The sequence below is a fragment of the Pyricularia pennisetigena genome, chromosome 1 (assembly GCF_004337985.1).
Source record: "Pyricularia pennisetigena strain Br36 chromosome 1, whole genome shotgun sequence".
NCBI lineage: Eukaryota > Fungi > Ascomycota > Sordariomycetes > Magnaporthales > Pyriculariaceae > Pyricularia > Pyricularia pennisetigena.
Genome location: NC_043740.1, coordinates 1,499,788 through 1,526,216, shown reverse-complemented (window position 1 = coordinate 1,526,216; position 26,429 = coordinate 1,499,788). Strand labels below are relative to the sequence as shown.

The 26,429-nt window shown below is 52.1% G+C and overlaps 12 protein-coding genes across 12 annotated transcripts; 7 read left to right on the top strand and 5 right to left on the bottom strand.

The window, feature by feature from the left end:
- Positions 1-443: 443 nt before the first annotated feature.
- Positions 444-2,320, top strand: PpBr36_07022 (uncharacterized protein; the record flags this gene model as incomplete). The annotated part of the gene is made up of 5 exons (XM_029894161.1): positions 444-687; positions 951-1,222; positions 1,293-1,441; positions 1,529-1,772; positions 1,847-2,320. The coding sequence occupies 5 exons, from the start codon at positions 444-446 to the stop codon at positions 2,318-2,320; spliced, it is 1,383 nt and encodes a 460-aa protein (XP_029748626.1).
- Positions 2,321-3,998: 1,678 nt separating this feature from the next.
- Positions 3,999-5,585, top strand: PpBr36_07021 (uncharacterized protein; the record flags this gene model as incomplete). The annotated part of the gene is made up of 1 exon (XM_029894160.1): positions 3,999-5,585. One exon carries the CDS (start codon positions 3,999-4,001, stop codon positions 5,583-5,585), a length of 1,587 nt encoding a protein of 528 aa, XP_029748623.1.
- A 937-nt stretch (positions 5,586-6,522) lies between these two features.
- On the top strand, positions 6,523-7,584 carry PpBr36_07020 (uncharacterized protein; the record flags this gene model as incomplete). Its single annotated transcript, XM_029894159.1, has 1 exon — positions 6,523-7,584. One exon carries the CDS (start codon positions 6,523-6,525, stop codon positions 7,582-7,584), a length of 1,062 nt encoding a protein of 353 aa, XP_029748624.1.
- A 2,716-nt stretch (positions 7,585-10,300) lies between these two features.
- On the top strand, positions 10,301-11,557 carry PpBr36_07019 (uncharacterized protein; the record flags this gene model as incomplete). Its single annotated transcript, XM_029894158.1, has 1 exon — positions 10,301-11,557. The coding sequence occupies one exon, from the start codon at positions 10,301-10,303 to the stop codon at positions 11,555-11,557; it is 1,257 nt and encodes a 418-aa protein (XP_029747943.1).
- A 379-nt stretch (positions 11,558-11,936) lies between these two features.
- PpBr36_07018 (uncharacterized protein) lies at positions 11,937-13,879 on the bottom strand (the record flags this gene model as incomplete). The annotated part of the gene is made up of 2 exons (XM_029894157.1): positions 11,937-13,579; positions 13,693-13,879. The coding sequence occupies 2 exons, from the start codon at positions 13,877-13,879 to the stop codon at positions 11,937-11,939; spliced, it is 1,830 nt and encodes a 609-aa protein (XP_029747942.1).
- Positions 13,880-14,516: 637 nt separating this feature from the next.
- PpBr36_07017 (uncharacterized protein) lies at positions 14,517-14,975 on the bottom strand (the record flags this gene model as incomplete). The annotated part of the gene is made up of 1 exon (XM_029894156.1): positions 14,517-14,975. The coding sequence occupies one exon, from the start codon at positions 14,973-14,975 to the stop codon at positions 14,517-14,519; it is 459 nt and encodes a 152-aa protein (XP_029747947.1).
- Positions 14,976-15,647: 672 nt separating this feature from the next.
- Positions 15,648-16,325, bottom strand: PpBr36_07016 (uncharacterized protein; the record flags this gene model as incomplete). The annotated part of the gene is made up of 2 exons (XM_029894155.1): positions 15,648-15,893; positions 15,963-16,325. The coding sequence occupies 2 exons, from the start codon at positions 16,323-16,325 to the stop codon at positions 15,648-15,650; spliced, it is 609 nt and encodes a 202-aa protein (XP_029747946.1).
- A 500-nt stretch (positions 16,326-16,825) lies between these two features.
- On the top strand, positions 16,826-17,489 carry PpBr36_07015 (uncharacterized protein; the record flags this gene model as incomplete). Its single annotated transcript, XM_029894154.1, has 2 exons — positions 16,826-16,894; positions 16,995-17,489. The coding sequence occupies 2 exons, from the start codon at positions 16,826-16,828 to the stop codon at positions 17,487-17,489; spliced, it is 564 nt and encodes a 187-aa protein (XP_029747945.1).
- Positions 17,490-17,859: 370 nt separating this feature from the next.
- Positions 17,860-18,455, bottom strand: PpBr36_07014 (uncharacterized protein; the record flags this gene model as incomplete). Its single annotated transcript, XM_029894153.1, has 3 exons — positions 17,860-17,967; positions 18,047-18,111; positions 18,206-18,455. The coding sequence occupies 3 exons, from the start codon at positions 18,453-18,455 to the stop codon at positions 17,860-17,862; spliced, it is 423 nt and encodes a 140-aa protein (XP_029747944.1).
- A 924-nt stretch (positions 18,456-19,379) lies between these two features.
- Positions 19,380-22,893, top strand: PpBr36_07013 (uncharacterized protein; the record flags this gene model as incomplete). Its single annotated transcript, XM_029894152.1, has 3 exons — positions 19,380-19,448; positions 19,514-21,595; positions 21,670-22,893. 3 exons carry the CDS (start codon positions 19,380-19,382, stop codon positions 22,891-22,893), a joined length of 3,375 nt encoding a protein of 1,124 aa, XP_029747951.1.
- A 1,856-nt stretch (positions 22,894-24,749) lies between these two features.
- On the top strand, positions 24,750-25,266 carry PpBr36_07012 (uncharacterized protein; the record flags this gene model as incomplete). The annotated part of the gene is made up of 2 exons (XM_029894151.1): positions 24,750-24,933; positions 25,028-25,266. The coding sequence occupies 2 exons, from the start codon at positions 24,750-24,752 to the stop codon at positions 25,264-25,266; spliced, it is 423 nt and encodes a 140-aa protein (XP_029747950.1).
- An 838-nt stretch (positions 25,267-26,104) lies between these two features.
- On the bottom strand, positions 26,105-26,386 carry PpBr36_07011 (uncharacterized protein; the record flags this gene model as incomplete). The annotated part of the gene is made up of 1 exon (XM_029894150.1): positions 26,105-26,386. One exon carries the CDS (start codon positions 26,384-26,386, stop codon positions 26,105-26,107), a length of 282 nt encoding a protein of 93 aa, XP_029747949.1.
- Positions 26,387-26,429: the final 43 nt, after the last annotated feature.

Below are 26,429 nucleotides of genomic sequence, written 5' to 3'. Positions count from 1 at the left end.
TACTGACTTGGGAGGCGAACAGGCGTGACACATACCAGAAATTGGCAGCCCGCTGAGTGGGTCACCTTAATCGCTCATGCTGGCTACGTACCTTTTCTGGTAGTGGAGGTTGCGACGCAGGTTTGGTGTGTGCTCTAACCAACTGACTTGCCTTTCTCGTGTGCCGCGCATTTTGATTCGATACGACTACACTCGTCAAAATCGACCAGGCTATCACGATCCCGACCCGACCAAACCCAAACTCACCGAATACCGCACCCCGATGCACCGTATTCCTTGACCAAGGATATGATTCACAGCGACTGTCGACCAGCAGCATCACTTACATCCTGAATTTGACCCCCCTCTCCTGACGACAAAAAAGTACGCCTGTACAAAACTCTGCATGCCCACTACCGAAATCGCGCCGGAGCATCCATTCTTCTCCTGGCCTGGACGGGGTCATGTCTGCCGTCAACTCCGCAACGACTCAAACCGCTGCACCTTCGCGACCGGCAGCCATGGCGAACGGCACCTCCCCCTCTGCCGTGCCGGTTCCGGCCGCTGCGGCAGCAGCAGCACCCCAATTGAACAAGAAAACGAAGAAGAAGGCCCTCGACTCGAACGAGGCTTCCAAGCTCGTCGCCGCCAGGATTTCCCAGTTGGAGCTTGACCAGGCAGGGGATAAGGAGCAGGAGATTGAGATTGGTACGTGACTCCATGCGTCGCTGGTTCACTGAGTTGCCTGGTGACTACTTTCCCACAGTGGCGCCGCCGGCCCTTTCGGATCCAAAGGACCCTTGTAGAGAGACTACTTCCTTTCAGAGGGAATGATGAGGGGACATTTGCATTTTATTTCAACTCCCAAAGTCTCCAGCGTTGGCCGTTGAAGCCGTTCGGAATAGCAAGACTTGGTGTAAAGATTTCTCTATACGCATGTAGACGTCGCTTTGCTGACTGTTGTCATGTAGAACGGGAGGTCAAGAAAGCAAATCGCGAGCTCAACTCGCAAACGGCCAAGATGGATAACCTTCAAAAGATTGATCATCTGACGAAGCGTTGTTCGGATCTGCTTGCCGACATGAAGAGGCACGAACGGGAAAGCCTAAAGAACAAAAAGCGGGGTGACCAGCTTCAGAAGGAAAAGGACCAGAGCCGCACTGAACTCACCAAGACTGTTGGCCTCAAGGAGAAACTCGAGAAGCTCTGCCGGGAGCTTCAGAAAGAAAACAACAAGCTCAAGGTTGGTTGTGATACTCCACTGGGTCATGTCGCCTTCAGTGCTGATGATGTACCGTACTATTACTCGACAGAGCGAGAACAAGGCATATGCCGATAAGCAACTGCGGGATCAGAACTCGTGGGATGAAAAGTTTCTTGGTCTGCTCCAGCGACTCGACGACTACCAGAGTGAGAAGGACAACCCCAAGAAGCAGATGGTAGACATGGAGCTTGATGAACTGTCAGTGCCCTACCCTGCATGTAACTCTTTATTCAATTTCTTGAGCACATTGCAACTTCCAAATTGCTAAACTTTATGTTTGTCTAGGTTCCGCCAACGCTTCAAGACTTTGATTGAGCAGTATGAGCTTCGAGATCTCCACTTCCACTCGCTTATGCGCACAAAGGAACTCGAAGTGCAGTACAACATGGCAAGATACGAGGCGGAAAAGAAGCGAGCCGAGGCCGAAGTGGGACGCTCCAGGCAGCTCAACGCGCAGATCCAGACCTTTTCCAAGACCGAAGGCGAACTACGGACCCAGCTCAACGTGTACGTTGACAAGTTCAAGCAAGTCAGTGGGCCGGCCCCTGTGAAAATCCCTTCGGTTGTGTGCCTTGGAGTCCTAGGATCTAACATTGTTTCCAGGTTGAGGACACGCTCAACAATAGCAATGACCTTTTCTTGACATTTCGGAAGGAAATGGAGGAGATGTCCAAGAAGTCAAAGAAGCTGGAGAAGGAAAACGAGAGTCTCAAGAGGAAGCATGAAGCCATGAATCAGAACATATTCAAGATGGCGGACGAGCGCACCAAAAATCTCAAGGAGCTTGAGGAACTCAGGAAGAAGACGGAAAAGCTGACGAGCATCATAACGCAGATGCAGCAGCAAGGTCGCGGGATCGCGCCGAGTGGATTGGCCAACAGCGTCGAACCCTGCTACCCTGAGGGCGATGAGGAAGGTGAGGGTGAAGAGAGCGAGTACGAGGAGGAGTATGAAGACGTCAGTGAGGAGGACGGCGAGTACTACGATGAGGATCTTACCGAGGAGGAGGCGCAGCCCGAGCCGCAGAAATTCGGCCCCGAGCGCCCTCCGCCCCCGCCCGTCGCGAACGGGTGCTAGGAGACCCCGCTTCAGTGTACAATATTTATCTTGGTTTCGCTGGCCCTGATGCTCTTAACTATCTACTTGACATTTAGGTGGGCCTTTGAAGAGATCTTGAGTAGCCTGCTCTCACGCGTAGGTCTGAGGTTTCGGGTTCCTTCTACGGATCGATTGCCTCTGGCGAAAGGTGGACGGCACAGTCGTCAGTTGGCCCGTCATGCGGCCTGAAGCAAGGGAAGGGTTCACTGAATGGGCTTCGGCATTAGAAAGCAGTCTACGTGCAAATCATTACGCAGATTCTGCATTATTAGACACTTGGAAACGGCAATTAGTAGACTAAACTTGGCAACCATGATAATCAACAGTACCCTGATCGGAGCTATCGTTGCCTACTCACATTTGCCAGTCGACTGAGATGGAAGAATGGTGAATACGAAGCCGTGGATAGCTCATAAAGAGGCGTCTTAAGCGTCCAGAGTGTGCAGTGTGACAGCCTCGTCCGGACTACAGAAACACAGTCTGAACATAACCATCGGCATATTATCAGCAAAGCACGATCTTTAGGGGCCCATACGCATCAACACTAGGACTGGGCTGGTCATGAGCATAAATTCAATGTTGAACTGGAGGACGGGATAATAAACTTTCGTGGATGGAATCATGGAGAATCCTCAGCCTTCTTGAACACATTCACAGTACAATACACTCAAATGCGACGTGCGATGGCCTGTCAGCCAGTCAAATATAGCTCGCATCTCTGAATTGATGCAATCATCCGAATAGAGTTCGCTACGAGCAAATGATAGTGAAAAGAGACCGTTGGAGAGTTACACGACAGGCTATTGCACAAGTGTTACTTGTGGTAAAGGGTTGACAACTTGACATTGAGGCACTACAGAGTAGAGCAGCCTGCGATGTTACGTAACGCGCTAAGGGGAGGGTTCATGGCCATACTGGCTCAGAGTGGGTCGATAACAGTTATAGCAGTTACCATGGGATGAGGTCATTGGCTGGGCCTGATGCAACCCAATCACCGAAAACATGCTTGGCAGCACCCCGACGCATACCCTTTCACGGCACCTGTGCTGCATTTAGAACTGGGGTTGCTATCGCAGTAAGACGTGCAGCGAAATCCCGACTTTGTTCAATTCACGACAGCGCGCTGACGCCGCTTTAACACGCTGGTCAACGTGGCTTTGTTCTCCGCCATCCGTTTCTGTTCCGAATTGATTTAGCGAGCGTTCTTTTGCATTTTCTAACCATCTACAATCGATCGAGTAATACAACCGAGCCACTTCCCTCCGATAGAGTGCTTTCTCAACTTGCGCGCCTGATCCTTGGTTGGTTTCAGTCGACTTACGACCACAAAGGGCCCTTCTTCCGTTTCCTACGTGGGGAACCATACACAAATCGATCAAAAAACACCTATTTACTCCCGTTATCGACAGTCGAACATATTCGCTCAATGTCGCTGCGGCAATTTGTCGCTAAACGATCAATCCTAAGGGCTGGGGCCCGAATCTCGATTACTAGCTAGGCGAATCAAACTTTCAATAAATTGCTTTTCATACCGGAACCTGGATCATTGGCAGGAGCCTGGGTCGAGTAAGAGCGCACTTTGCATGCGGCAGGCTGGGTTCGTTCAGGCCATCAAATTGCAATCGAACAAACAACGTATATACGGGAACGAAGAAAGATGGCCTTCCTCGAAGACCCCCGGCTCCGCCAGCGCTGGAATCAGATCTCACACAACGCCGAAGGCGTAGCTGAAAATGCTGCCGCTGGAATATGGTCATTTCAACACCGCTACATCGAACCATGTTTCGCAGGTGTCAGCAAATCGCTGGACGCGTGCACGGGCCTGTGTCTCGGCGGTGACAGCGAGGAGCGCGCGCGTCGGGCTCGCGAACGAGAGCGGGGCGCCCGTCGCTCTTCGGCAAGACCAGAGTTCAGCTTCGACTTTTATGATGACTGGGATGATGATGATGACGCCCTCGCCGGGTACAACTATTACAGTGGAATGGGAGGTTCCAGTTCCTCCGGGTATGGAGAAGGGTCATCGGCAGGCCGTTCAGGCGGCATCCTCGGGGCTGATTGGGATAGGTTACTCGCGGGGACGGGATCTGCGAGAAGGCACGGCGGCGGTGTTGCGTCGATCGGGCAGAATGGTGAGGTGCTGAACCAGCCGCGGCGTAAGAGGTCGATGAGCTACGGCACCAGAGGCCAGCAGACAAGGCGGAAAAAGAGTGTGCAGGAGGACCCGACGATAATACCGAGCACTTCGACTTTCGGATTCTTAGGCAGGCTGCCCTTCAAGATTGGGGGTACTTTGCGATACAAGCCAAGTGCAGCAAACCTACGAGACCACCCGGGAGCAGATCGTCAATCAGGGCCAGACGGCGAACAGGAACCATTGTTGGGGGCGGCCGATGATGACAGCGATTTCTATGGGAACAGGGACGATATTCCATCGAACCATGCTAAGGAGAATGGATACGGGCGTTCATCTAGGCAACACAGTCCACAACGGCCGGGCGACGAGATATACAATCCTAAGACGAGGAAACGGAGCAACACGGCCGGCTCGGGAGCAACGTCGGATTCATATAGGTCGCGGGGGGATTTGTTTCCCAGTGACGGCGAGGGGGAAGAGGACGCGGTACCCCTTGACGACGAGTTCACGATAGCGCTTGATCGCGTCGATGATAGAAGCAGCGGCAAGACGCGAATCAGTAGTAAGAAAGGAAAGAGACGCGCAGGCTCGAGCATCAAGGCACAGGGTATGTCACGCAGCGTTTCACGAACGACAATAGCATCCGAGATGACGACCGCATCGTCATCAAACCACTCCCACGTATCCCTTGTATCGTCTCCGGTCCAACTGCAGAAGCGGCCAAGCTTTGGATCTGTGGAGGCTCCGCTTGTAGAAGAAGAAGCGGTTCTGGTGGAAGATCCAATGACACAATCACTCGAGGATCTTCGTTACGAAGAGCAGATGGCTGCGAGAGAAGAAGCCGAAGATGTTGAGCTCAGGAGGAAGGCAGCAAATCACTTAGCAGTCGAACGGGGCCTTGGTGCTCCTCCAGAAGTCAAGGCGTCCGGGATAGGGAAGCATGCAAGTTTCGACGATATTCCGGACCCCTCTGATATATCTGGGTCTGGCGTCGCAAGTACAGTGAGTGAAGGGAGGTTGAAAGCGCAAAGGGAGGACCTCCTGCCAGCTCTGGTACAACCAAACGAAACAGACGGATTTACTCCGGCGAAACTGCCCAACTTTCGATGATACCAAGGTGGCAGCTGGTCGTAGAATCAGAATTGCTTAGAGGATGAGTTAACCCATGTGTACAACAAACCAATAGCCACCGCGCTGTATTATCTAATCAAAGAAAAGATTTATCCAGTTGATGTCAGTTTATCACCGTGCTATTTAGTACATGCCTCAGGCCTATTGTGCTAATTTTTATTTGCATTCAGGCCATTCTAGTGCAAGCTCGGAGATGGACGAAACCCCCCAGTACCGAACTGCATGTAACATCGACATCTCGTGGCAGCCCCCATTAAGCGTACAAAATACTTCAACAACTAGACTATGGATGAACAAGCCGAAAGCGCTGCAATTTGGCGATTGTTGTCGATAGCCTCGGTTCTCGATACTATCAATCTCAAGGGGTTGGGAAAAAAGCCTTTGATTTTGATAATACCTGAGGCAGATACGGAGGAACGGACGATCAGAACGTCCGCTTCCGTTTGAGGACAAGGCACTCCAACACAAGATGGGAGAGCCTCGGTATCTTCCCCGCACTTCCAGGCCCCATTACAATTACCCCGGATCGCCAAGCACTCAATTGGTATGTCAGTGCAATCACCATGAAATGAGCCTCGACATATATATTATCATTATTATTATTTTTGCTTTATCATCCTCTTTCCCAGACTTTGACTTCACTTGCTGCAGGAATCTTATGATTCGGACTGCTCTCTGTGTAGCAAATCCACATTTACTCTAATCGCCATATCTCGTTGGGGACCAGTAGCATTCCCTAGACAGTCCGAAGTTATTGCTCAACTGCTCGGCACTCAGCTCCAACCTGTACCAAGACAGATTACTCTTTGTATTTTTTTCTTTACTTTGACAGCTCCCGTAAAAAGAAAAACCACAAAAAAAAAAAAAAAAAAAAAAAAAAAAAAAAAAAAAAAAAAGAGCAAGAAAACCAGACACAATGTCAGCAAAGGGCCCAATCACAACACCGCTCACCCAGCTCCTGGGGATAAAACACCCCATCGTCCTCGCCGGCATGGCCCGCGTGTCGGGCGGCAAACTCGCGGCGGCGGTATCCAATGCAGGTGGACTCGGTGTCATTGGCGGTTTCATGTACACGCCGGACCAGCTGCGCGAAATCATCGCCGAGATGAAGGCCAACTTTGACTCCCCCGACCTGCCGTTCGGCGTCGACCTGGCCCTGCCGCAGGTGGGCGGAAACGCGCGCAAGACCAACCACGACTACACTGGGGGCAAGCTAGACGAGCTGATCGACATCACCATCGAGTCTGGGGCGAAGCTGTTCGTGTCGGCAGTGGGCGTGCCGCCCAAGCACATCATCGACCGCCTCCACGCCGCCGGCATCTACGTCATGAACATGGTCGGCCACCCTAAGCACGCCGTCAAGGCGCTGGACCTGGGCGTCGATCTGGTCTGCCCGCAGGGCGGCGAGGGCGGCGGCCACACGGGCGACATTGCAAACAGCGTGCTGATCCCGGCCGTGGTGGACGTGGCGCGGCGATACCGGCCCAGGATGCTGGGCGGCAAGCAGCCCGCCATCGTGGTGGCGGCGGGCGGCATCGCTGACGGCCGTGGTCTGGCGAGCAGCCTGATGCAAGGGGCCGCGGGCGTCTGGGTGGGCACGCGGTTCGTGGCCAGCGTCGAGTCCAACTCGAGCGACGAGCACAAGCAGGCCGTCGTTGACTGCAACCCCGAGGACACGGACCGAACCCTGGTGCTGAGCGGGAGGCCGCTCAGGTTGAAGGTCAACGACTACATCCGCCAGTGGCACGCGCGGCCCGACCGCATCAAGGAGCTGTGTGACAAGGGCATCGTTCCCATCGAGCACGACTTTGAGCAGGGCGTCGAGATTGATCTGCCGCACCTGATGGGTCAGGTCGCGGGAAACATCAAGAAGGTGGAGCCGGCCGGTGACATTGTTAGGTCCATGGTCGCCGAGGCAGTCGAGATGATCAAGCTGGGCGGGTCTTACCTTGATGATACGCAGAAGAGCAGGTTATGAAGAAGCTTGCTGTATGCTAATGCCTACCTTGGGTGACTTGCTTTGAACAAGCCGAGGTCTTGCACATGTTTCCATAACACCAATATACAAAATAAATGTTGTAAGACTCCAGTGGTAGCAAGTCAAATTGGCTACATAATTGATATAACACCCAGCCCCTTTTGAGGCCATAACGTGGCTGGCGACTCGAGAGGCGGTGGTTCTGTTTATGAGATCAAGCCAAGTGGGTAGGCCCCAGGGCAGTTAAGGTGTATTCACCAAATGCATCACAATCATCAGGCGGATGATGAATAAATATGCAGACAAGGGGCAAGGTGAACGCAGCCGCAGAAGGTTTTGCTGACCCCTGTTTAGATCTGGACCACTACTACTACTGTACCGGTATACTGGCAGTTGCACGTCTCGGCAGAGAAGACTTGAAAGCAGTCCGAATCGCTTTATTTTTGGTACAGTTCTTTTCATATTGTGATTGGCCCAAGAGAGTTTACGCGATCACTATTGTCCTGAATCGGCTACATGTATGTGATGGATCTTCCTCCTAAAGAAGTTGGTTTTGTGATTGAATAAACTTTGCCTTTTTTTGTCCTGTGACGAAGCTTGGCAGCACCATGCTGCGTCGCTGGTGATGTGTGTATGTTTTTTTTTTTTTTTTTTTTCTCTTTCTTCGCGCTTATGCGGCACGAGTGAGTTCCAACCACCCTCAGCTCACACATCTCTTATCTGTCCTTGGCTGAATGGCTGCTACGCACCCAGGCGGGGACACAAAAATAGGGACGCCACAGGACCAATATCGCTGTAAAACATGTGAGCGAATTTGCAAATAATCTCCCAAATCGCTTTCAATTTTTTTGTTTCCTTTTTTTTGAAATGGGAGATAAAATAACCATGTGATGAATACATCAAAACGAAAATTTCTATATGTGATTTCAATTTTTTAATATTATATTTTTCGCAGGTAATTTGGGGGCTTGCCAACCATAAAGCGTCCCTATTTTCTGACCCCGGCTTGCCATCATACCTAAAACCTGGCCACCGCTCCAGGTCAGAACCATACCAAGAAGTGTCTACAATACGGAATACTGTGGAATGTTGATTGTTCCCGAGCCAAAAGTTTCGCTGGTAGCCGACAAAAGATGACCGCCAAGCCGGGGGCAACCCCGGAACATGTACTGGGTTGATTTGGGTTGCGCGGGATGATATTGATCAAATGTTACCGTGTTGTTCTCGTTGTTTTACGGGCAGGATAAGGGCCCCAAACTAGTAAATGGCGATTCGTGTTTGTAGTTCTTCTCCTTTGTTTCATTCTTCTTCAGATACCCATTGCTAGCGGCCATCGGCGGCGAGTCGATTGATAAATCGATTTGGTTAGCGTCTCCACTATGGCAAAATTATACGGAGCTACAGTGGCCGACGGACCTCGAACTGTGCTGTGCTGTGCTGCCTAGAGCGTTGCTGTTGATCCATTTTTAGAATCTAGCGCCCCTAACTCTTCGAACGATGGAGCTCACCGACCTACCACCTCGAATTCATCCCAACCAACGCATGCAGCGCAATGTCCCTTCTTGATTGCTCCCTGTTCCTCTATACTAAGATAGCCTCCGAATCGTCACCTTAGTCTCGACAGTTTGCTACTCAGGCAACACTTTTTCTATGCCTCTTTCACCGCCAGATCATCGAAAGTCAATTCCCAACTTCTGCAGCATCTCAACGCGATGAAGTTGCTTTAGAATAGGACAACACATCAGGGTCGGTGAAGACCAAGAATGTCTGGATTTCAAGCTATTGCCACCGGTAAATAGCGGCAAAAAGAAAAAAAGGAGCGCCCCTCCTCACCCTCCAGTTTCCCAACCACCGTGACCACACTTTGCACACCTACCAAGACTTTTCCCAACACCCACATGCAGATCTCTAGACCTAATGTGCTCCAATCCGAACGCTAAGCAGTCTAGAAGGCGCCGTTACTGTGCGCCATTTCTTTGTCGCCCCAGAGCGCCAATATTCCCCTTTCGGAGGAATGGGCGCCCCTATAACCCCTCTTTCCAATCGGCCTTCCCATTCGTTGGCAAGGCTGGGAAACTCCAACTGATGGCCTTGCATCTGTCGGGTCCAAGGTCGGCCAAGGCGGTGATCTCCAGGGTCCTTGCCGTTTTTCTGCTTTTAATTATTTTCTTAGTCTCTTTTGTGTTTTTCTCCCCCATAGGTGGGGGGTGAACAGACCATACATACATGCCTTGCATGCTAGTCCTCGGGGAGCTGAATAAGTGTTTAGCTCCCCCTGATCCTGTTTATACTCCCGCGACCAGTCTTCGTCTGTGACATTTCTGACTCTTGCTTCATTCCTGTCCGATCACCAATCTACGAGCACTGACTTGCTACCTCTCCTTTTCTGCTCCTCTGGTGTAGTGGGTTCGCCGTCTTTCCCCTCTGGTCAAGGCTAGACGAGGCTGGGACCAATTTATTACTTGCCCTCTTTTTTTTTTTTTTTTTTTTGCACGGCACTACTTGCCGAGCTGGCGACTCGAGTCCAACGGTGGATAAACGCTACACCCCTACCTTTGTGGTCGTTGTCTCAAGTCCATCTCGAATCCTATGTCGTCTGAACCACCCCTATCTATCTACCTTACCTATCTATAGCCCGGTAGAGATAAGCAAAATTTTATTTTTTTCGGGAAGGAACTCAATTTGCAAGACGGAGAACACAAGACACAAAGAGACAATGGATTCGGCTACTCCTATTACTACAGGCGCTAGCCCATCCCAATCAACAGGCACAGCGGCAACACACTCGGTTACCTCCGATACTGCTAGCAGCACCAGGACACTTCTGCAGCCGGCAATGGATTTCATAAGGGTGCAGTCACGGGAGCTGAGGTCCTCGCTGCGTCTGCAACGGGATATATTCGTCGACGGCTGGACCGGCCGGTTCGACGATATGTCCGTACAGATCGCCGAGGACAAGCGACAGGTCCGGGCACATGTCTGCCGAGTCAAATACGCTGTTCGGGAGCGGCTAGAAAACTTGAAGGAAAAAAGGGCTCGAGAGAAGGCCGGTGCCCCGAAGACCTTCCCGCAGTTCTCCCGTTTACCTGCAGAGATTCGTTTGCAGATCTGGCAAGAGGCTCTACCGGGGTCGCGGGCTGTCGTCCTGCGTTCCCCATACACGGCTACGGACAATCTACTGGCGGAATTGAGGCTTATTGTACCACAAATAAGAAGGCGGGGACCTCCTAATAATAGTAGCATCGACGATGGTAGCGTTGTTGTCGTAACCGCAGACGACAACAACCAAGCTGCAACCGACAGCAGCACTGCTACTACGCACATGACCCCCAGTCCCACTCCGACCAACAAACCCACCGCAAACACCAGCAGCAAGCTCCTGAAGACAAAACCTAAAACCACAGGCTGGACAAGCTCCACGCCACCACCAGCACTCCTCCACGCTTGCCACGAATCCCGAACCGTAGCCCTAAAGCGATACGAGCTCGTCCTCGGCTGCGAGGACGGCCAAGCCCGCATCTACGCCGATTTGAACCAGGATGTCATTTGCCTGTTGGGCAGGGTGGTCTCGCCGCGCTGCGCTGCGCTCTGGCGCCAGACGACTGGTCTCGACCGCATTCGCCACCTCGCGGTCGCTGGCTGCTCGTGGAGCAGCACGCACGGCATAACCGAACTCTTCGCGCGGAGGCTCCCGCCCCCCGAGCTACTGCGCTCCGGCTTCACCGCGCTCGAGGACGTAGCCGTCGTTCGCTCCGTGCGCTGGCAGTATGGTCGCCTGCCCGGCGGCGCCGCGAGGGACTATGACCGCTGGGCGAGGGAGGAGAAGGCCGCCGAGGGGATGGAGATGTTACATACGATGTGGCGGAGCGGGGTTATGGTCCTTAGTAGCGATCGCAAGTCGATAGAGGATCAGGATCAGGCACGGCAGCAACAGCAACAGCAGGCTGACGGTCAAGTAGATGTTGATTTATGATGGGTTAGCATGTTTGGCGTTTATATGGTTGGGAAACGAAAAGGCGTACTGGGCTGGCTTTAAACGGTTGGATTTATGTATTTATGAACTAGATCGTGTTGGTTTTTGCTCGGATGTCCAAACGGGGCAATGATTGAAATCCCTGTATGGGGATCCTTACATAACTGTGGTGTTTTTTTTTTCTCTCTCGTTTGATAGCATGCTGCGTATATCAAAACGGGCCAATAAGACAAAGGCTAAATGTTTTCTAAGTAAAACCATCGTCTAGACATGTAAATGACAGACAAGAGCAAGATGCAAAAAAGAAACAGAAAAAAAAAAGCACACTACAAACACAATATATCTATGCAAACACGGTTCAGCTATTCGCGCCCTAATATTAATCAACACCAACGTCCGAATCACCCCTCGCCCTGCCGGCCGTGACGGGTGACCGCGGGCCCATGGCGCTGCTGCCCCTGAGCAGGCCGCTCGCGCCTCCCCGACCCCAGTCCATATCCGGCCTCAGGCCAGGCGATCTCCTATCTGTTGCAATGTCCTTGGCTGTGCCCATCGGGGCGGCAAAGTCCTGCTCGAGGACGGCAGCATGATCATCGTCGTCGTAGTCATCGTCATAATCATCGAGGAGATCGTCCCGTCCCTTGGGGCCGAGGCGGCGCATGGAAAGAGACACAGGCGGGGGTTGCGACGGCGCCGCGTCCACGTACAGGCTTGGATCTCTACCGAGAACCCGGTCGGCTTTGGAAGGGACGCGGGCACCGGCGATGGGGCTCCTGTTGTAGTGCCTGCCAGCCCCGCCGGCCGCCGGAGAAGCTATGTTGTGGAACTCGTCGTGCGTCCGCTGCTGGCCATTCTGCGCGTAAACCGGTGCTGCTTGTGACGTCTGGCTCCACGGCGGCGGCGCGCCCGAGGCGTGGTCCTGTGCATCGTCTGGCATGCCCCAGCCGGCGGCGCGCTCCCTGGCCCGTTGCTGCTCCCGCTCGAGGGCGAGCTTGTCCCTCGCCTCGATCCACTTGGGGCTGGGCTCCCAGGACCAGCCGTCGCCGGTAGTGGTGCAGATGGGGATAGGCCAGAGCCAGGGATTGTGGCCAAAAAGATGGAGGTAGTTCCGGCGGACGCCGAGATCGAAGACGTTGGGGAGCTTAGCGCTGTCCTGCTCGTCGAGGTATTCGTCGTAGCGCTTGCGGGCCCGGTACCGTTCCAGCTCGTCGTATGTCAGACGGCGGCCCATCTGACCCTCCGGGCCAGGCACATCGCTGTACATGGCACCGTTGCCGTCGCGCTGGGGGATGGTCGAGAGCGGCTGGCCGCCGCCGGCGTAGTCCTCGCCCTCCTCGGGCCGCGTTATCCCCGGTGCGATATTCTCGTGCATCTCAAGGATCTGCTGGCCGTAGGCCGGCAGGGGGATGCCGTGGCCGCTGTGCTGGGCGTCATAGGCGTTTCGGAGAGACTTGCGCAGAGGGGACAGGTATCGCGTCTTTTCGAGGCACTCGATGGTGGTCTGGCCACGGCCAACCAACACGAGATGCCAGATGGTGAAGGCGCCGACTACGAGGCCGATGATGCCCGAGATGACGCAGAGCATGATATAGTTTATTGGCATTAGGTCCTGGACATACGTGGTGTCCTGCATGATCTCGTTGTAGGTCCACATGCCAGAGACGGCAAAGGCATACCAGCAGAAGAGTGTGGTATAGATGAGGAAAAGGATGAAGGCCTTGTGGTTTCGTAGGCCAACGCAGGTGGCGAGCCAGGGACAGTGGTGGTCCATCTTGAGCACGCAGCGGCGACATGTAGAGCAGTGATGCGAACGATCCGGCTTGCGGGCCTGGCACTTTTTGCAGAAGCGCAGCTCACCGTTGGATTTCACCGTGAAGGACGTCGCCGAAGGGGCGCGGGCGGTGGGAAGTGCGCTGTAGCCATTGTTGTCGGTTGTGCTACCTGGTGGGGTGAAGACGGCTGTGGTGTATGCCCAGTTGAGAAGGAGATAGAGAATGACGCCGAGGAGGGAAGAGGTGGTGCCTAGATGTGTCGAGACAGCCCAAGTCAACAATGCAGCCTTGGGACGTCGATAGAGAGACATGATACATCTCGCTGCACCGGAGGAGAGAAGAGATAAGGGTCAAAAGACTTACCTATCCAACTGACAGATGTCTTTGACGATCCTATGCTGACAATCACCCAGACTCCCCATGTTGTGAGGCCGTATACAAAAGCTAAAGGAGAGAGGCCGAGGCAGGTGCAGCAGCAGCGCTCGATTCTCCGAGCCAGGCGGGACATGGCGTTCGTCGGAGGCTCAAACGACGAAGACGCTACATCCATTTAGAAATCATGCAAGAAAAGAATTACGGATGTCACCTCATCAGAGCGGTGGGTATCAGGATCGACAGCGGCCTGGGCCCCGCGAAATCTTTATTGCGGATTACGGGGTATTGGGTCTTTTTTTTTTTTTTTTTTTTTGTTGTATGGGTATGTAGGCGCGTAGTGCGAAAGGGTCAACACAACCCCTTTCTTTGCTTTTTCTTTTTTGGGGTTCGGACGAGCTTGGATTGAACGAAAGTGAAATGAATTCGAACCCACCCCCGTATGCAAGGAGGGAAGAGAAGGGGGAGGGCTGCTTAACAGCGCGTTATGTGTCTCCAGCTCCACAGTCACCCTGGTTTTGGTTCAAAGGGCCCCAGTGCTCCACTCAACCAGTCTACTGTACCGTGCAAACCTGGTATGTACACTTACTCACTCAAGCTACAGCACTGTTGGCGACTCGATCTATCTATGGGTGGCGAGTCTGGGCAGGGCACAACAGATACATGTTGCTGTCATTTACTACAATAAGGAGGGCTACTTTGAAGTTCAAGAATATCAACATCTCTCCGGTTGTGCCATTGCTTTCCCCTTCTTGGACCTTTATTTCTATACTAGACCGTTGGGTAGGTATGATAGCAGCCGTTCGGAGTCGGCCTTAGTTCTTCGCCTCCCCATCACCCGCCTTCTCTGTAGCTTCGGCTGCTTTCCGAAGCTCTGCCATCCTAAGCTGATTGCGTTTGCCCAAGATACGAATGGTATTTTCGCGCTCTATCTCCGTCATGTTGGGCCAGTTGGCTATCCTAGACATGGTCCCGTCTTGATTTACGACTATTGGTCCAAGGTGGTCGAATGACACTGAGCCGCCCTGGGCGTTGAGCTGCTTTACCCCGTCCGGACTGGTGGGTTGATCAGACGCTGGTGGTAGTGGAAGAATGGGCTTATTCTGCTCTTCCCCAGCGCCCTGTTCAGGGGCAGGACTTGCATTGGTGGTGTTCTTGGTGTCTGCCATGCTGTGTTGGAGGCGGCTTTGCTGCACGTCGAAACGTTTTTCTGTGGTGATGCGCCGGATTGAGACCGATGTTTGTCGACTTAGGAATTGAAGAGGCCTTAACATTGCACCTCGAACAGAGAGAATGGATGGGCCTTTTTAATGATTGATTATTCACGATTTTTTCGAAGTCTGGGTTCTGCTGCTTTTTAGTAAAAANAAAAAAAAAAAAAAAAAAAAAAAAAAAAAAAAAAAAAAAAGACTTTAAAGCAGTTCGTCTGTTCGTCTGAGGCTTTGGATTTCGCAGTGGAGTCTAGAAGACTCAACCGACCAACCCCATCCAAGGACCAAAGTTCGATCATTTTCCAAATGTCCAGCCAAACTTCTGGTAATTTCTATCTCGTTCAAAGGTGCTCATAAGTCACAGGATTAGCTCAGACTGAAACTGAATACGTAATGATCAATCTCTCAATAAGGAGGTATGTCAAGCAAAAGAATATTTTCGAACAACCTGCCATAACTCGATTCTACCTACCCTGCATCGGCTAACTATAGATATCAAGCTGTCCTTGGGTGACAAATACTAGGAATCTGAGTTTTCAACCATCCGGTGACCAACAAACCAAATGGCTCTGAAGTTTGACTGCCCAGCTTGTCAAGTGCCGCGCATACAATGTGCCATGTTTTGTCCGCCCAAAAAAATTTCTGCCTTTGATGCCCTCACCTTTCAACGGCCAATCATATGCTTACATACTGTACAACGGCGGAACCTCCCGAATCCATAGCTACCACTCATTACTAAGGGGTGATAACATCGACATTCAGCTCCTCCATGAGCAGTCCACTGAGTGTAGATCCGTCCCTAAGGTAGACCCAGTCACCCAAGCCGGTACCCTCCTTCTGGTTCTGTCCATCGCCAATGATGACATAGTCATACCTCTTGGGGCCGGATACGGGTGATGACAGCCATATCTGCTTATTGGGCGGCTGCTTGTTGATCACATAGGTTCCCAGCGGTGGAAATGCCAGCGTCAAGACGCCGGACTTGAAGCAAAAAGTCAGCAACACGCCGTGTCACGACCGAGAAAGTGGTTGCTTGAATTCGCTACTCACCGAGTACTCAACGTCGACATCGGGTCGCTGCTCTGCCACGTCCTCGAGCTTGCTCAAGACATTGTCGAGATACTCATCCGCAAGATCGTGGTACTCTGATTCCTCAAGCGGAGCCGGTGTCTTGGGGACGTAGGCTGACTCATCCGGGTCTGTTGGCTCCGGAGTCTCCGACTCTGGCTGAATACCCTTCCTCCGGCTGGCCGTGGCGGTGGCAACCGATCTGTACAGCTTGGCCGGGCCAATGTTGACCTTCCTCAGGGTAGGGACGGCAGTAGATAGAAGTGGTGCCCGCTGGGCGATTGTAGCATTCTGAAGCACGCCACGGCGGGCAACCCGCATGAGATTGATTGCGGAACGACTCATGCTTTTGCTGGTTTCGATGCTTTGATAGAGGCTGAATTGGTTGACCACCGTTTGCTGTGAACGATGGATGATACCGTATCTACCTGTTCAGTAGGAATACAATGGCGTGACCAGATCAAAACTATCTCTCCGTACCGAATCGGAATTGTAAGCAGTGAAGGTGGTTGGCTTTAAAGAAAGCTGAGCCAGGACTTTCAATCGTGAGGGAGAAGCTTTGAAGCTTTCTTAAATTCCTTTGTTGTTAGCTCACCCCTGGAGCTTTTTGAGTTCCACTTGACGTCGCGCCAAGGCCGGGATTGGGCTGGGGTCGTTGATGCCCCACTTGCACCACACAGCCTTTGCATTGCTGCCCGTTACCCCACAATTCATCATCGCAGGTGCCCACCAACCGCTACCGCGGCCCCTCGTTCATTCATTCGTCTGAAGGCATTTCAATTTGCACCAACCTCGTTCAGATCTTGAGCGACGTATACGGCCGACGAAGTTGGCAGGCTCCCATCATGATCAACGCGTTCTTGGTCTTTAATGGCCAAGGCCAGCCCCGGTTGACCAAGTTTTATACTCAGCTGGTGAGACAACTCGATCAAGGGGCGGAGCAAGCTTCATTTCGCTCTTAGTGAGCACTTATGACGTGACGGATGCTTACATGGAACATTGCGTATGCCACAGGAGACAAACATGCAGCAGCGGCTGATATCCGAAATCTTTACGCTCGTATCCAACCGGCCCACAGGGTCGTGCAACTTCCTCCCGCTCCCTCCCCTCCTCGCCGCCTCGGGCACCTCGCACACCGACTCAACCGAACAGAACGACGTGCCATCCCTCGTCACGTACAGAAACTATGCCACGCTCTTCTTCATCGTCATATCGACCGCAACCGAGTCTCCGCTCGCACTCATCGACCTGATCCAGGTCTACGTCGAGGCGCTGGACAAGCTCTTTGAGAACGTGTGCGAGCTGGACCTGATCTTCAACTTTGAGACGTTGCACTCGACCCTGAGCGAGATGATTGTCGGCGGCGTCGTCGTGGAAACGAACCTGGATCGGATCGTCGCGGGCGTGCGCTCGCAGGGCACTGTCGCCAAGAGGCAGACAAACGAAGGGAGAGGAGGCGGCGGTGGTATAGGATCTGGTTTGGGTATTGGTGTTTGGCATGGAAGGTGACCAGGTAGCCGGCGAGGGCGCTCCGCACCGGACACATCAAACGGTAACCTGGCAAGATCCGACGCTGTTGCTGCGAAGCCACGGAGGACGTCTTCATATCAAGGGGTCTTTATCGAGACTGGTCCTTTGGCATCCATAAACTCGGCAGGAGCCCACAGATACCAACCACAAGGCTGGCATAAACCGTTGTGCCGCCGCGACCTAGAACAGGATTTGCATATGCGAAGAGCTGGGCCAGTCCTGAGAGAAGGCTATAAGTACAAACAGGAGCGGGTCTGATGGTGGAACAGAAAGCAGTACACCAGTGCTCATGCTGAAATACTAATGGCTACATTATATTGTACAAGAGAAGGTAAGGGTGACAAGATATTTAGTGAGGATTCTTATTGAAATCCGGGCGCGCAGTTGTGCTCTGGATGGGCGTTTTGGTCCCCATGTCAAGAGTGTATCCGAACTGCGCCCAGAAGCCCTTTTTGATCTGAGGAAGCGCAATATCTAGTTAGAGACGTCCAGTCTAGATGTAATGGAGCGGGCCGGTAAACACCGGTTGTACGTACCCCGAAGAACGGATTGTGTCTCTCGTCTTCCCATTTCATGAAGAGTATGGCGTACGTCAGAATGGCTATAATCCGTGGCCAAAGTTAGCGTTTCCCAGTAGGCTCGGCAGTTTGTTTCAAGGTAAAGAAATTGGACTGTAGAGTTTCCACAAGACGTACACGTGACGGAGAGAAGCTGCGCGAGCTTGACAGACCTGTCCCATCGCGGCCGTTCCGAGAGCATAGCAACCCTCCTCTTGTACTTCTTTTCATACTTGAGCTGGGCCTGGGGCGTCAGCTTGGAGTAGTCTGGCGGCCAAACCTTCTTGGCCGGGTATCGACTTATGTAGAGTTTGCCGCTGCTCTTCACGCCCGAGGCAGATGTTTCTGCTGCTGTGGCAAGCCTCCGCGCGAGGGTGGCCGAGAACATGATGCCAGAAAATCTGGGCTCTATCTCAGTCGAGAGTTTGAAGATTGAGGTTTGCAGAGCGGTATTATTTTTATTTATTTATTTCGTCTCGTATCGCATGATGATCGCATTACATGCAGACCTGCTTGGTAAATGTAAATTGCTAGGGAATTCACGTGCTTTTTCGTTGCGCCTAATCAACGGCTGACTGTAATTGGTGGACGAACTGCACTTAGGCCCCACCCTCTACTGGGTACCAGATAGTCGAATAGCGTCGCCCTCTTTCGCTTTCAATCGATCAGTACAACCGGCACTTATTGCAATGGCTGCCTCCAAAAGCAGCTCAACGTGTGCGGACCTTGCCTCGACCAGAGGTCACTGTACTCAGTCCTGCAGCCATTTTTGCTCCTTCCCATGTCAGGGTAAATAATTAAGTGGATCGTGCAGGAATTTTTGCACAGTTCAGGTCAGCAAATACGATATCGTATGTAGTGTATACTTATATAATCTATTTTGAGTGCCACTAGAGCTGCCAATGACTATCAGTTTCTCTCATCCGGCGAACTGCCAAAGTGCAGCACCACTCCGTATGTGAATGGCTGGCTGTCAAGGCAAAAACAAACAAACTCACAGTGCCAATAGCTCAGGGATATTGACTTTCTTGTGTTCCTGAGATTTGTACTAGTCCATAATAGGCTTAGTTTCTTTTGGACCCCTGTCAACAAGCAGCACCCCGCTGTTTGGCTTGTTTGCCCCTCCATAGAATGTTTTCGCGATGATGGAGGCTCCGTGAGTCAAATCTAAGTGAAGTTTTCTAGGCGGTAGTTTTGAATTTTCATCACCGCGGACTGCCAAACTGTCAATCAGCTTCTCGGCCACTTGATCTGCACGAAGTAACCTGAGAACTTGATCACTCGGATTGACGATCTGTACAGTAACAGCGCCATGGCGGCGGCAACTCCCATCCCCACCATGGATGGGCTTCAAATTTCCAAGACCAAGGAGTTGAAAGGAGTACGGGTTATGAACCAATGGTCATATGAGAGTAATAGGAGTAGCTGACATGTGTTTCCACACAGACCGAAAAGCGAACTGCCCTTGTCACCATTGAGAAAAAGTACCAGCAAAAGTGGGAGGAAGATGGCGTCTTCAACTTCAATGCACCGTCCCTGGACGAATATCCCTTGGACTCGATATCTCCCGAAGAGCTTCGTGCCAAATATCCCAAGTTCTACGGAACGATTGCCTACCCCTATATGAACGGTGTCCTTCACATTGGACACTACTTCACGATGAGCAAAGTCGAATTCCAAATGGGTTTCTCCCGGATGCAGGGAAAGAGGACGTTCTGGCCTCAGGGTTATCACTGCACCGGTCTGCCTATCAAGGCCTGTGCCGACAAACTTGCAGAGGAGGTCAAGAAGTTCGGCAAGGAGTTTGATGGCTACAAGGAGGAGTATGAAGAGCCGGAGGCAGCGCCAGCACCCAAGCCGACGGCTGGTCCGAGGGAAGATCTGACAAAGTTTACAGCCACCAAGGGCAAGGCCAACGCCAAGACCGTAAAGAAAAAGTACCAGTTCCAGATTATGGAGTCGATTGGCATTCCAAGGCAGGAGATTCACCGGTTTGCGGACAGCCAGTACTGGCTCGACTACTTCCCACCCCTGTGCCACGAGCACCTCAAGGCTACAGGTGCCAGGATCGACTGGAGGAGGCAATTTGTCACCACCGACGCCAATCCCTACTATGACAGCTTCGTGAGGTGGACCATGAACCGCCTGCGGGAGATGAACAAGATCAAGTTTGGCAAGCGTTACACGATCTACTCGGCCAAGGACGGCCAACCCTGTATGGACCACGACAGAGGTGAGGGTGAGGGTGTCGGCCCACAGGAGTACACAGCCCTCAAGCTCAAAGTTGTAGAATGGGCACCCAAGGCTGCTGCGGCTCTGGAGGGCAAGGTCCCGAGCGACGTGAGCGTCTTCCTCGTACCCGCGACCCTGAGGCCAGAGACAATGTACGGCCAGACCTGCTGCTTTGTCGGTCCCAAACTCAAGTACGGCCTTTTCAAGGCATCGGAGAAGGAATACTTCGTTGTCACAGAGAGGTCTGCCAAGAACATGGCTTTCCAGGGGTTGCTCGAGAAAGACATGGCTGTTCCCGAGAAGCTTGCCGACCTTGTTGGCGCTGACATCGTGGGAACCAGGGTCAATGCACCCCTCTCGGTTCACAAGGAGGTTCGCATTCTGCCCATGGAGACTGTCAAAGAGACAAAGGGCACTGGTGTGGTAACCTCAGTACCCAGCGACTCACCGGATGACTACGCAACAGTCATGGATCTGGCAAAGAAGGCAGATTACTATGGCATTACAAAGGAGTGGGCTGAACTTGAAATCATCCCTATTATAGACACGCCGTCCTATGGTGATCTTTGCGCAAAGTTCTTGGTTGAGAAGCTCAAGATCGCCTCACCAAAGGACGTCAAGCAGCTGACAGAGGCCAAGGAGCTGGCGTACAAAGAGGGTTACTACCAAGGCACAATGAAGATTGGCAAGTATGCGGGCGAGAAGGTCGAGGCTGCCAAGCCAAAGGTCAGACAAGACCTCATCAGCGAGGGACTCGCATTTGCATATGCAGAGCCTGAGAACAAGGTTGTCTCGCGTTCAGGAGATGAGTGCATCGTCGCCCTGTTGGATCAATGGTACCTTGACTATGGCGAGGAGAAGTGGCGTGACCAGGCTCTGGAGTTTGTCGAAAACGCTGATGGAAACGGTTTGGAGACTTACACGACCGAGACCAAGCACGCTTTCAAGGGTATGCTCAACTGGCTAAACCAATGGGCCTGTGCGAGAACCTACGGTCTGGGTTCCAAACTCCCTTGGGATCCTAAATTCTTGGTCGAGTCCCTCAGTGATTCCACCGTATACATGGCCTACTACACCCAAGTGCCATTCCTCCACAAGGACAACTTTGGCCGTGTGAGGGGTTCAGCAGATATAGGACCGGAGCAAATGCTTGATGAGGTCTGGGACTATATTTTCTGCCGCACCGAGATGACTGATAAGCTTGTGGAGGAATCCAAGATCCCCAAGACGACTTTGGAGGCGATGCGCAGAGAATTCCAGTACTCTTACCCCTTGGATCTGCGTGTGTCAGGGAAGGTAAGCTAGATCTCGTTTCCCCGCTGCCAAGCCCAAGTCGAGGCAGTGATTGCTAATACTATTATCAACTTTAGGATCTCATTGGCAACCACCTCACGTTTGCCATCTACTGCCATATCGCTCTATTCCCGCGGGAGTACTGGCCCAAGTCTTTCCGCGTCAACGGTCACCTGATGATGAACGGCGAGAAGATGAGCAAATCTACTGGAAACTTCATGACTTTGGACGAGGCGACACGCAAGTACGGTGCAGATGCGTTGAGGATGGCCATTGCCGATGCCGGTGACGGTGTCAACGATGCCAACTTTGACGAGGACGTCGCAGACAACACCATTCTTCGCCTGTTCACAACAAGGGAATGGATCGAAGATGCAGTGAAGAACATTGGCGAGCTACGTACTGGCGAGCTCAACGATTTCCAAGATGCTCTTTTCACCAACGAGCTCAACATGCTCGTACGTGAAGCAGAGCGTCACTACAAGGACACAGCCTACAAGCTGGCTTTGCAATCAGCCTGGTACAACTTCTCGAGTGCCATCAGCTTTTACCGCGAGTCGTGCGCGGCTGCTGGTATCAAGCTACACCGTGACGTGGTTCTGCGATACGTTGAGCTGCAGGCGCTTGTGCTTCTGCCTGTCGCACCTCACTGGGCCGAGTACATATGGCTCGAGGTGCTGGGCAAGAAGGAGACCATTCAGAACGCTCGCTGGCCCGAGGTCCCCGCGGTTGATGCCTCACTGACGGCGGCTCGCGAGTACGTCAAGGGCACAGCCTCCAACGTCAATTCGGCCGAGTCTGCGCAGCTCAAGAAGAAGGCCAAGGGCAAGGAGGTTTCTTTCGACCCCAAGCGGCCCAAGAAGCTCACAATCTTCACAGCCGAGGCTTTCCCCGCATGGCAGCAAAAGTACATTGATCTGGTCAGGGAGAACTGGGATGCAGAGAAGAATGCTATCAGGGACGACAAGGAGCTCTCGGCACGTATTGGCAAGATGAGTGAGATGAAAAAGGCCATGCCGTTTGTGCACAACCTCAAGAAGAGGCTGCAGGGTGGAGAGGACGCCAAGACGGTGCTGGAACGCAAGCTGGCGTTTGACGAGCAGAAGACTCTGCTGGCAATGGTGGCCGGTCTCAAGCGTTCGGCCGGGTGCGTAGCTGTGGATGTCGTTGCCGTCACCGAGGGTAGCAAAAAGGGCAAGCTGCTGACCGATGGTGGGAAGGAAGTTGATGTTACAGCGCAAGCCGCAGACGGTGCTGTGCCTGGCCAGCCGACGTTCTACTTTGAGAACGTTGAGGGTTGATGATGTCGTAGCATCATGTCACAAAATATAAAAAAAGGAAATCAAAATACGTCACACTTGTCACCGATGGATCTAACTGCTGTGTGATGAAGTACCTTTTTGTTTGGAAAGACAGTGTTGAAGGATTTGCAGTCTTGGTCGTCTCCTTGGGAAGGCTGCGAGTTGGCTTTCAAGATAAGCTCGTATTAATGGGGAAATTATTACTTAAGATACAGCTCCTGCTTGGAAACCCCGGGATGCCATTCATAATCTCCTTCCCGCCTCGTAGGACGGGTGCCCCTTGAATTTGGCTACCTTCGTACATGTTTCCTGAGGCGGTAATCACAGTCCGCACCTTTAGTAGCCCACACAGCAAAGTTTCGTGAATAATTTCTTATCAACGTGTATAGTGCATTGAGGTAATATTCATTTATTTGTTTATATCTCTAACGCGCATCACAAGCTTGGGCGCGAATATAATCTTAGGCACGCGCATAGCTACGCTTATTTTGCCTTATTTTGCCTTATTTTGCCCAAATGCATCATTCACAAGTAGTGCAGAAGTTAGGTTGGTTTCTTTTAAAGCACCATTTTCTTTTTCTTTCAGACATGGGTGGAAAGATGGGTGCTCTACTGGGAGTTTTAAGTCATGTACTGCTGTCGTGTAGGAATGCAGAGAGGCTGGACCTAGGATGGGGCGTATTTTCTGTGATTGCACAGGCGTCCGGATTAGGGCTGGGGAAAAGAGGATGGTTATATGGTTTTTAACTGCTATTTCATGTAAATAAATAACAAACCCTCTCGCTCTGCTGTTTCTTTGGGGAGCAGCCCGTGTTTGCAGCACTTGAACCTGATATTCGGTTGCTGGAACAATTATCGCCTGTTTGACCCGGAATCGTGTCACAGTAGCGAATGTTTGCTGGTACGTTTCAGGTCGAGTTTATCTACTACCATTTTACATCACAGAGCCACTCGGATGAAAGATTGATGTTATGTCAGCTCGATGGCACAATTAAATGCCGTCTGCCCTTGCTAGTGCTTCTTTGCTATACCCTAGCGGCAGATTTAGGAGTATTGAGAATTGGCAGGCAGGCATACATACAGCCGAGGTGTTTTCTATCATCAATGTTTTGTCAAAAAAAAGAAAAGAAAAGAAACAGCCTCGGGGGGCAAGAGGTAAGGTTGCCCCTTTTTGACCCTATTCATTCGACCTTGGAGGAACGTAGCACGCAATAATACGATCTCTTAGTTGAGAATGCTGTGCACCTCCGCCGGTATATCTCTCCAAATTCCGGTTGCCAAATCAGAGAGACAGATTGTGTATGTGACTAAGGTCTGTCCTTCTTTTTTTTGGCCTGCAGAAGAGAATAGAAAAAGAAAAAAAAAAGCTTACCTTATCCTTCTCTCATTCTTTATAGGCTGTAGAATGATGCCAGCCCACGACCATGGTAACTGATAAATTAAGAAAGACTCAGGGGGTTGTTCTTCGTATTCCATGTTTGCTCTTTTGGTAGTCTAAGCCCCTCTGCTGTGCTTTGTACGCCCCCTCAACTGCCCCTATTCAATGTCCATTGAGCAATTGCTTGTACGACTCCTGTTGATGACGAGCACTTTTATGTGACACTCTGGTGTAAGTGGCCTAACACCGCGGGCGTGACACCAAGCTTTCCATCCTGGGTATTTATGAGCTCAAGGACCTGCCATTTTTTTCGTCTCCAGTCGAAGATTCCTTGTTCCTTGGATCTCCTCATTTCCTTGTGCTTGTCGTATCGCGAACCACATTCGCCTTGGTTCTGGAACAAGAAAATAGAAAGACAAAAAAGAACCCCATAGCCCATTAGCAAAGACAAGACAGACGTGAATTGGATCCAATCAAGATGTTCCCACTCGTTCTCCTAACCTCTCTTCTCGCCACGGCCGTCGCAGCTGATGACCACCCAGCTGGGCACGCCGACGGAGCCAAGCTGGCCGCAACAACTTCTTCCCAGTGGACGACCATCTACTTGACAGATGGCGTCACGGCAACCATGGTCTTGCCAATTCCTGCCTCCACTGCTGCTGGTAAGTTCTTCCCTTTTTTTTTGAATTCTTGATTCCCTTCCATCACTTCTACTCTCTGTCAAGAGCTTGACCTGCAGGATAAAAAGCTGACCAGAAATCCGCACGGCAACCTCAACAGTCTCCTCCGCGCCCCCGCCCCCTCCGCCGCCCCCGCCAGGGGTCACTCCTCCTATCGTGAGCCCTCCGCCACTGGTCAGCCCTACCTTGGCGAGGCCGACCATCGTCACCGCTGTGCCACCCACGGTCGTCACTGCGGCGGCTGGGCAGGTGGTCTGCGACGGGTCGGTGATGGGCATGGTTGTCGCCTGTGGGCTGGGCTTGCTGGCTCTGTGAGCTTGTTTTTCTCAGGACAAGATATCACTTGCTGTAGGATGATGATGTGAGATTTGCTTAGGCGTGGAGAAAAAAAGAGGATGGCGATGGTACTCAATGATGCTGCTGATAGGCTTTCCATAACATGAAGTTGATTAAAACCTAGGGGAAATTTTTTGATAAACGTGGTGTCGTGTCATGATGCTACTTTCGACAACAAACCTCTGCCATTTTCGGAACCCAAACTTAGGCAAACCTCGACAACCAGACAGGTGTATTTTCTCCCAAGAAAACGCAGCACACAGCATAAGATGCTTTTCATAACGCTCCGAACACCGTCTTTCCACCACTGATTCGCCGTCCCTCACCGTCCCCAATCTGTCACTTCAAGGAGGTAACGGCGCAGACAAACGTTTCTGCAGAGCTTCTCCTCGCCCATTAAGCCCGGCCCCCGACAGATCCATTCTGTAATGCACAAATACCGCGCCTTCAAATTTCGAGTCGAAAGCGTATAGCGTTGTCGTGACCGGTGCACATTCCAGGTTGTCGTATGCAAGACTGTATCTCTTAGTCCTGGAGCCTCGACACGATCATTATTGCGAGGGGACTCTGTGATTGTACAATCGACAGCACCTCATCTTTATGCATCGGTTTTTCATACTGCTGAAGCTCGGCATGCAGGAGCCAGCCAGGCTCACATGCACATAACACGAGTCTCTTTTGAGAAGCGACATGCGCCCCAGACGTCAGAAACGCTGCCCAGGAGACTTGTGTAGCACCCAGATCTCTCGAATGTGGTTTTTGTCCCCCCGCCGACTCCGAGCCAGGTGAATACGTATCCGCTGGCGGCTTTGGTACCTCAGGCAGCGATGGCGACCTGGGCGGGCGTCTCCTTATCCTTTTCAGGCTCGGGCTCAGGCTCCGACTTGTGCAGGTTCTCGACCTCGTAGATGACGCGGATCATAAGGCTGCAGCTCGGGCAGACGGCGATGTCGGTCTCGCTATCCTGCAGGTCGGCCAGGGCGATCTCGAAGCGGTCGCCGCAGGGGCACGGGTAGTGGTAGATCTGGAGCGTCTCGTCGTACGTCATGTCCTCAATCTCGACCTCGTCGTAGACGGAGATTTCTTCGTCGTCAGCCATTTTGAGAGTGGTTTTTATTATTATTGTTTTTTTTTTTTTTTTT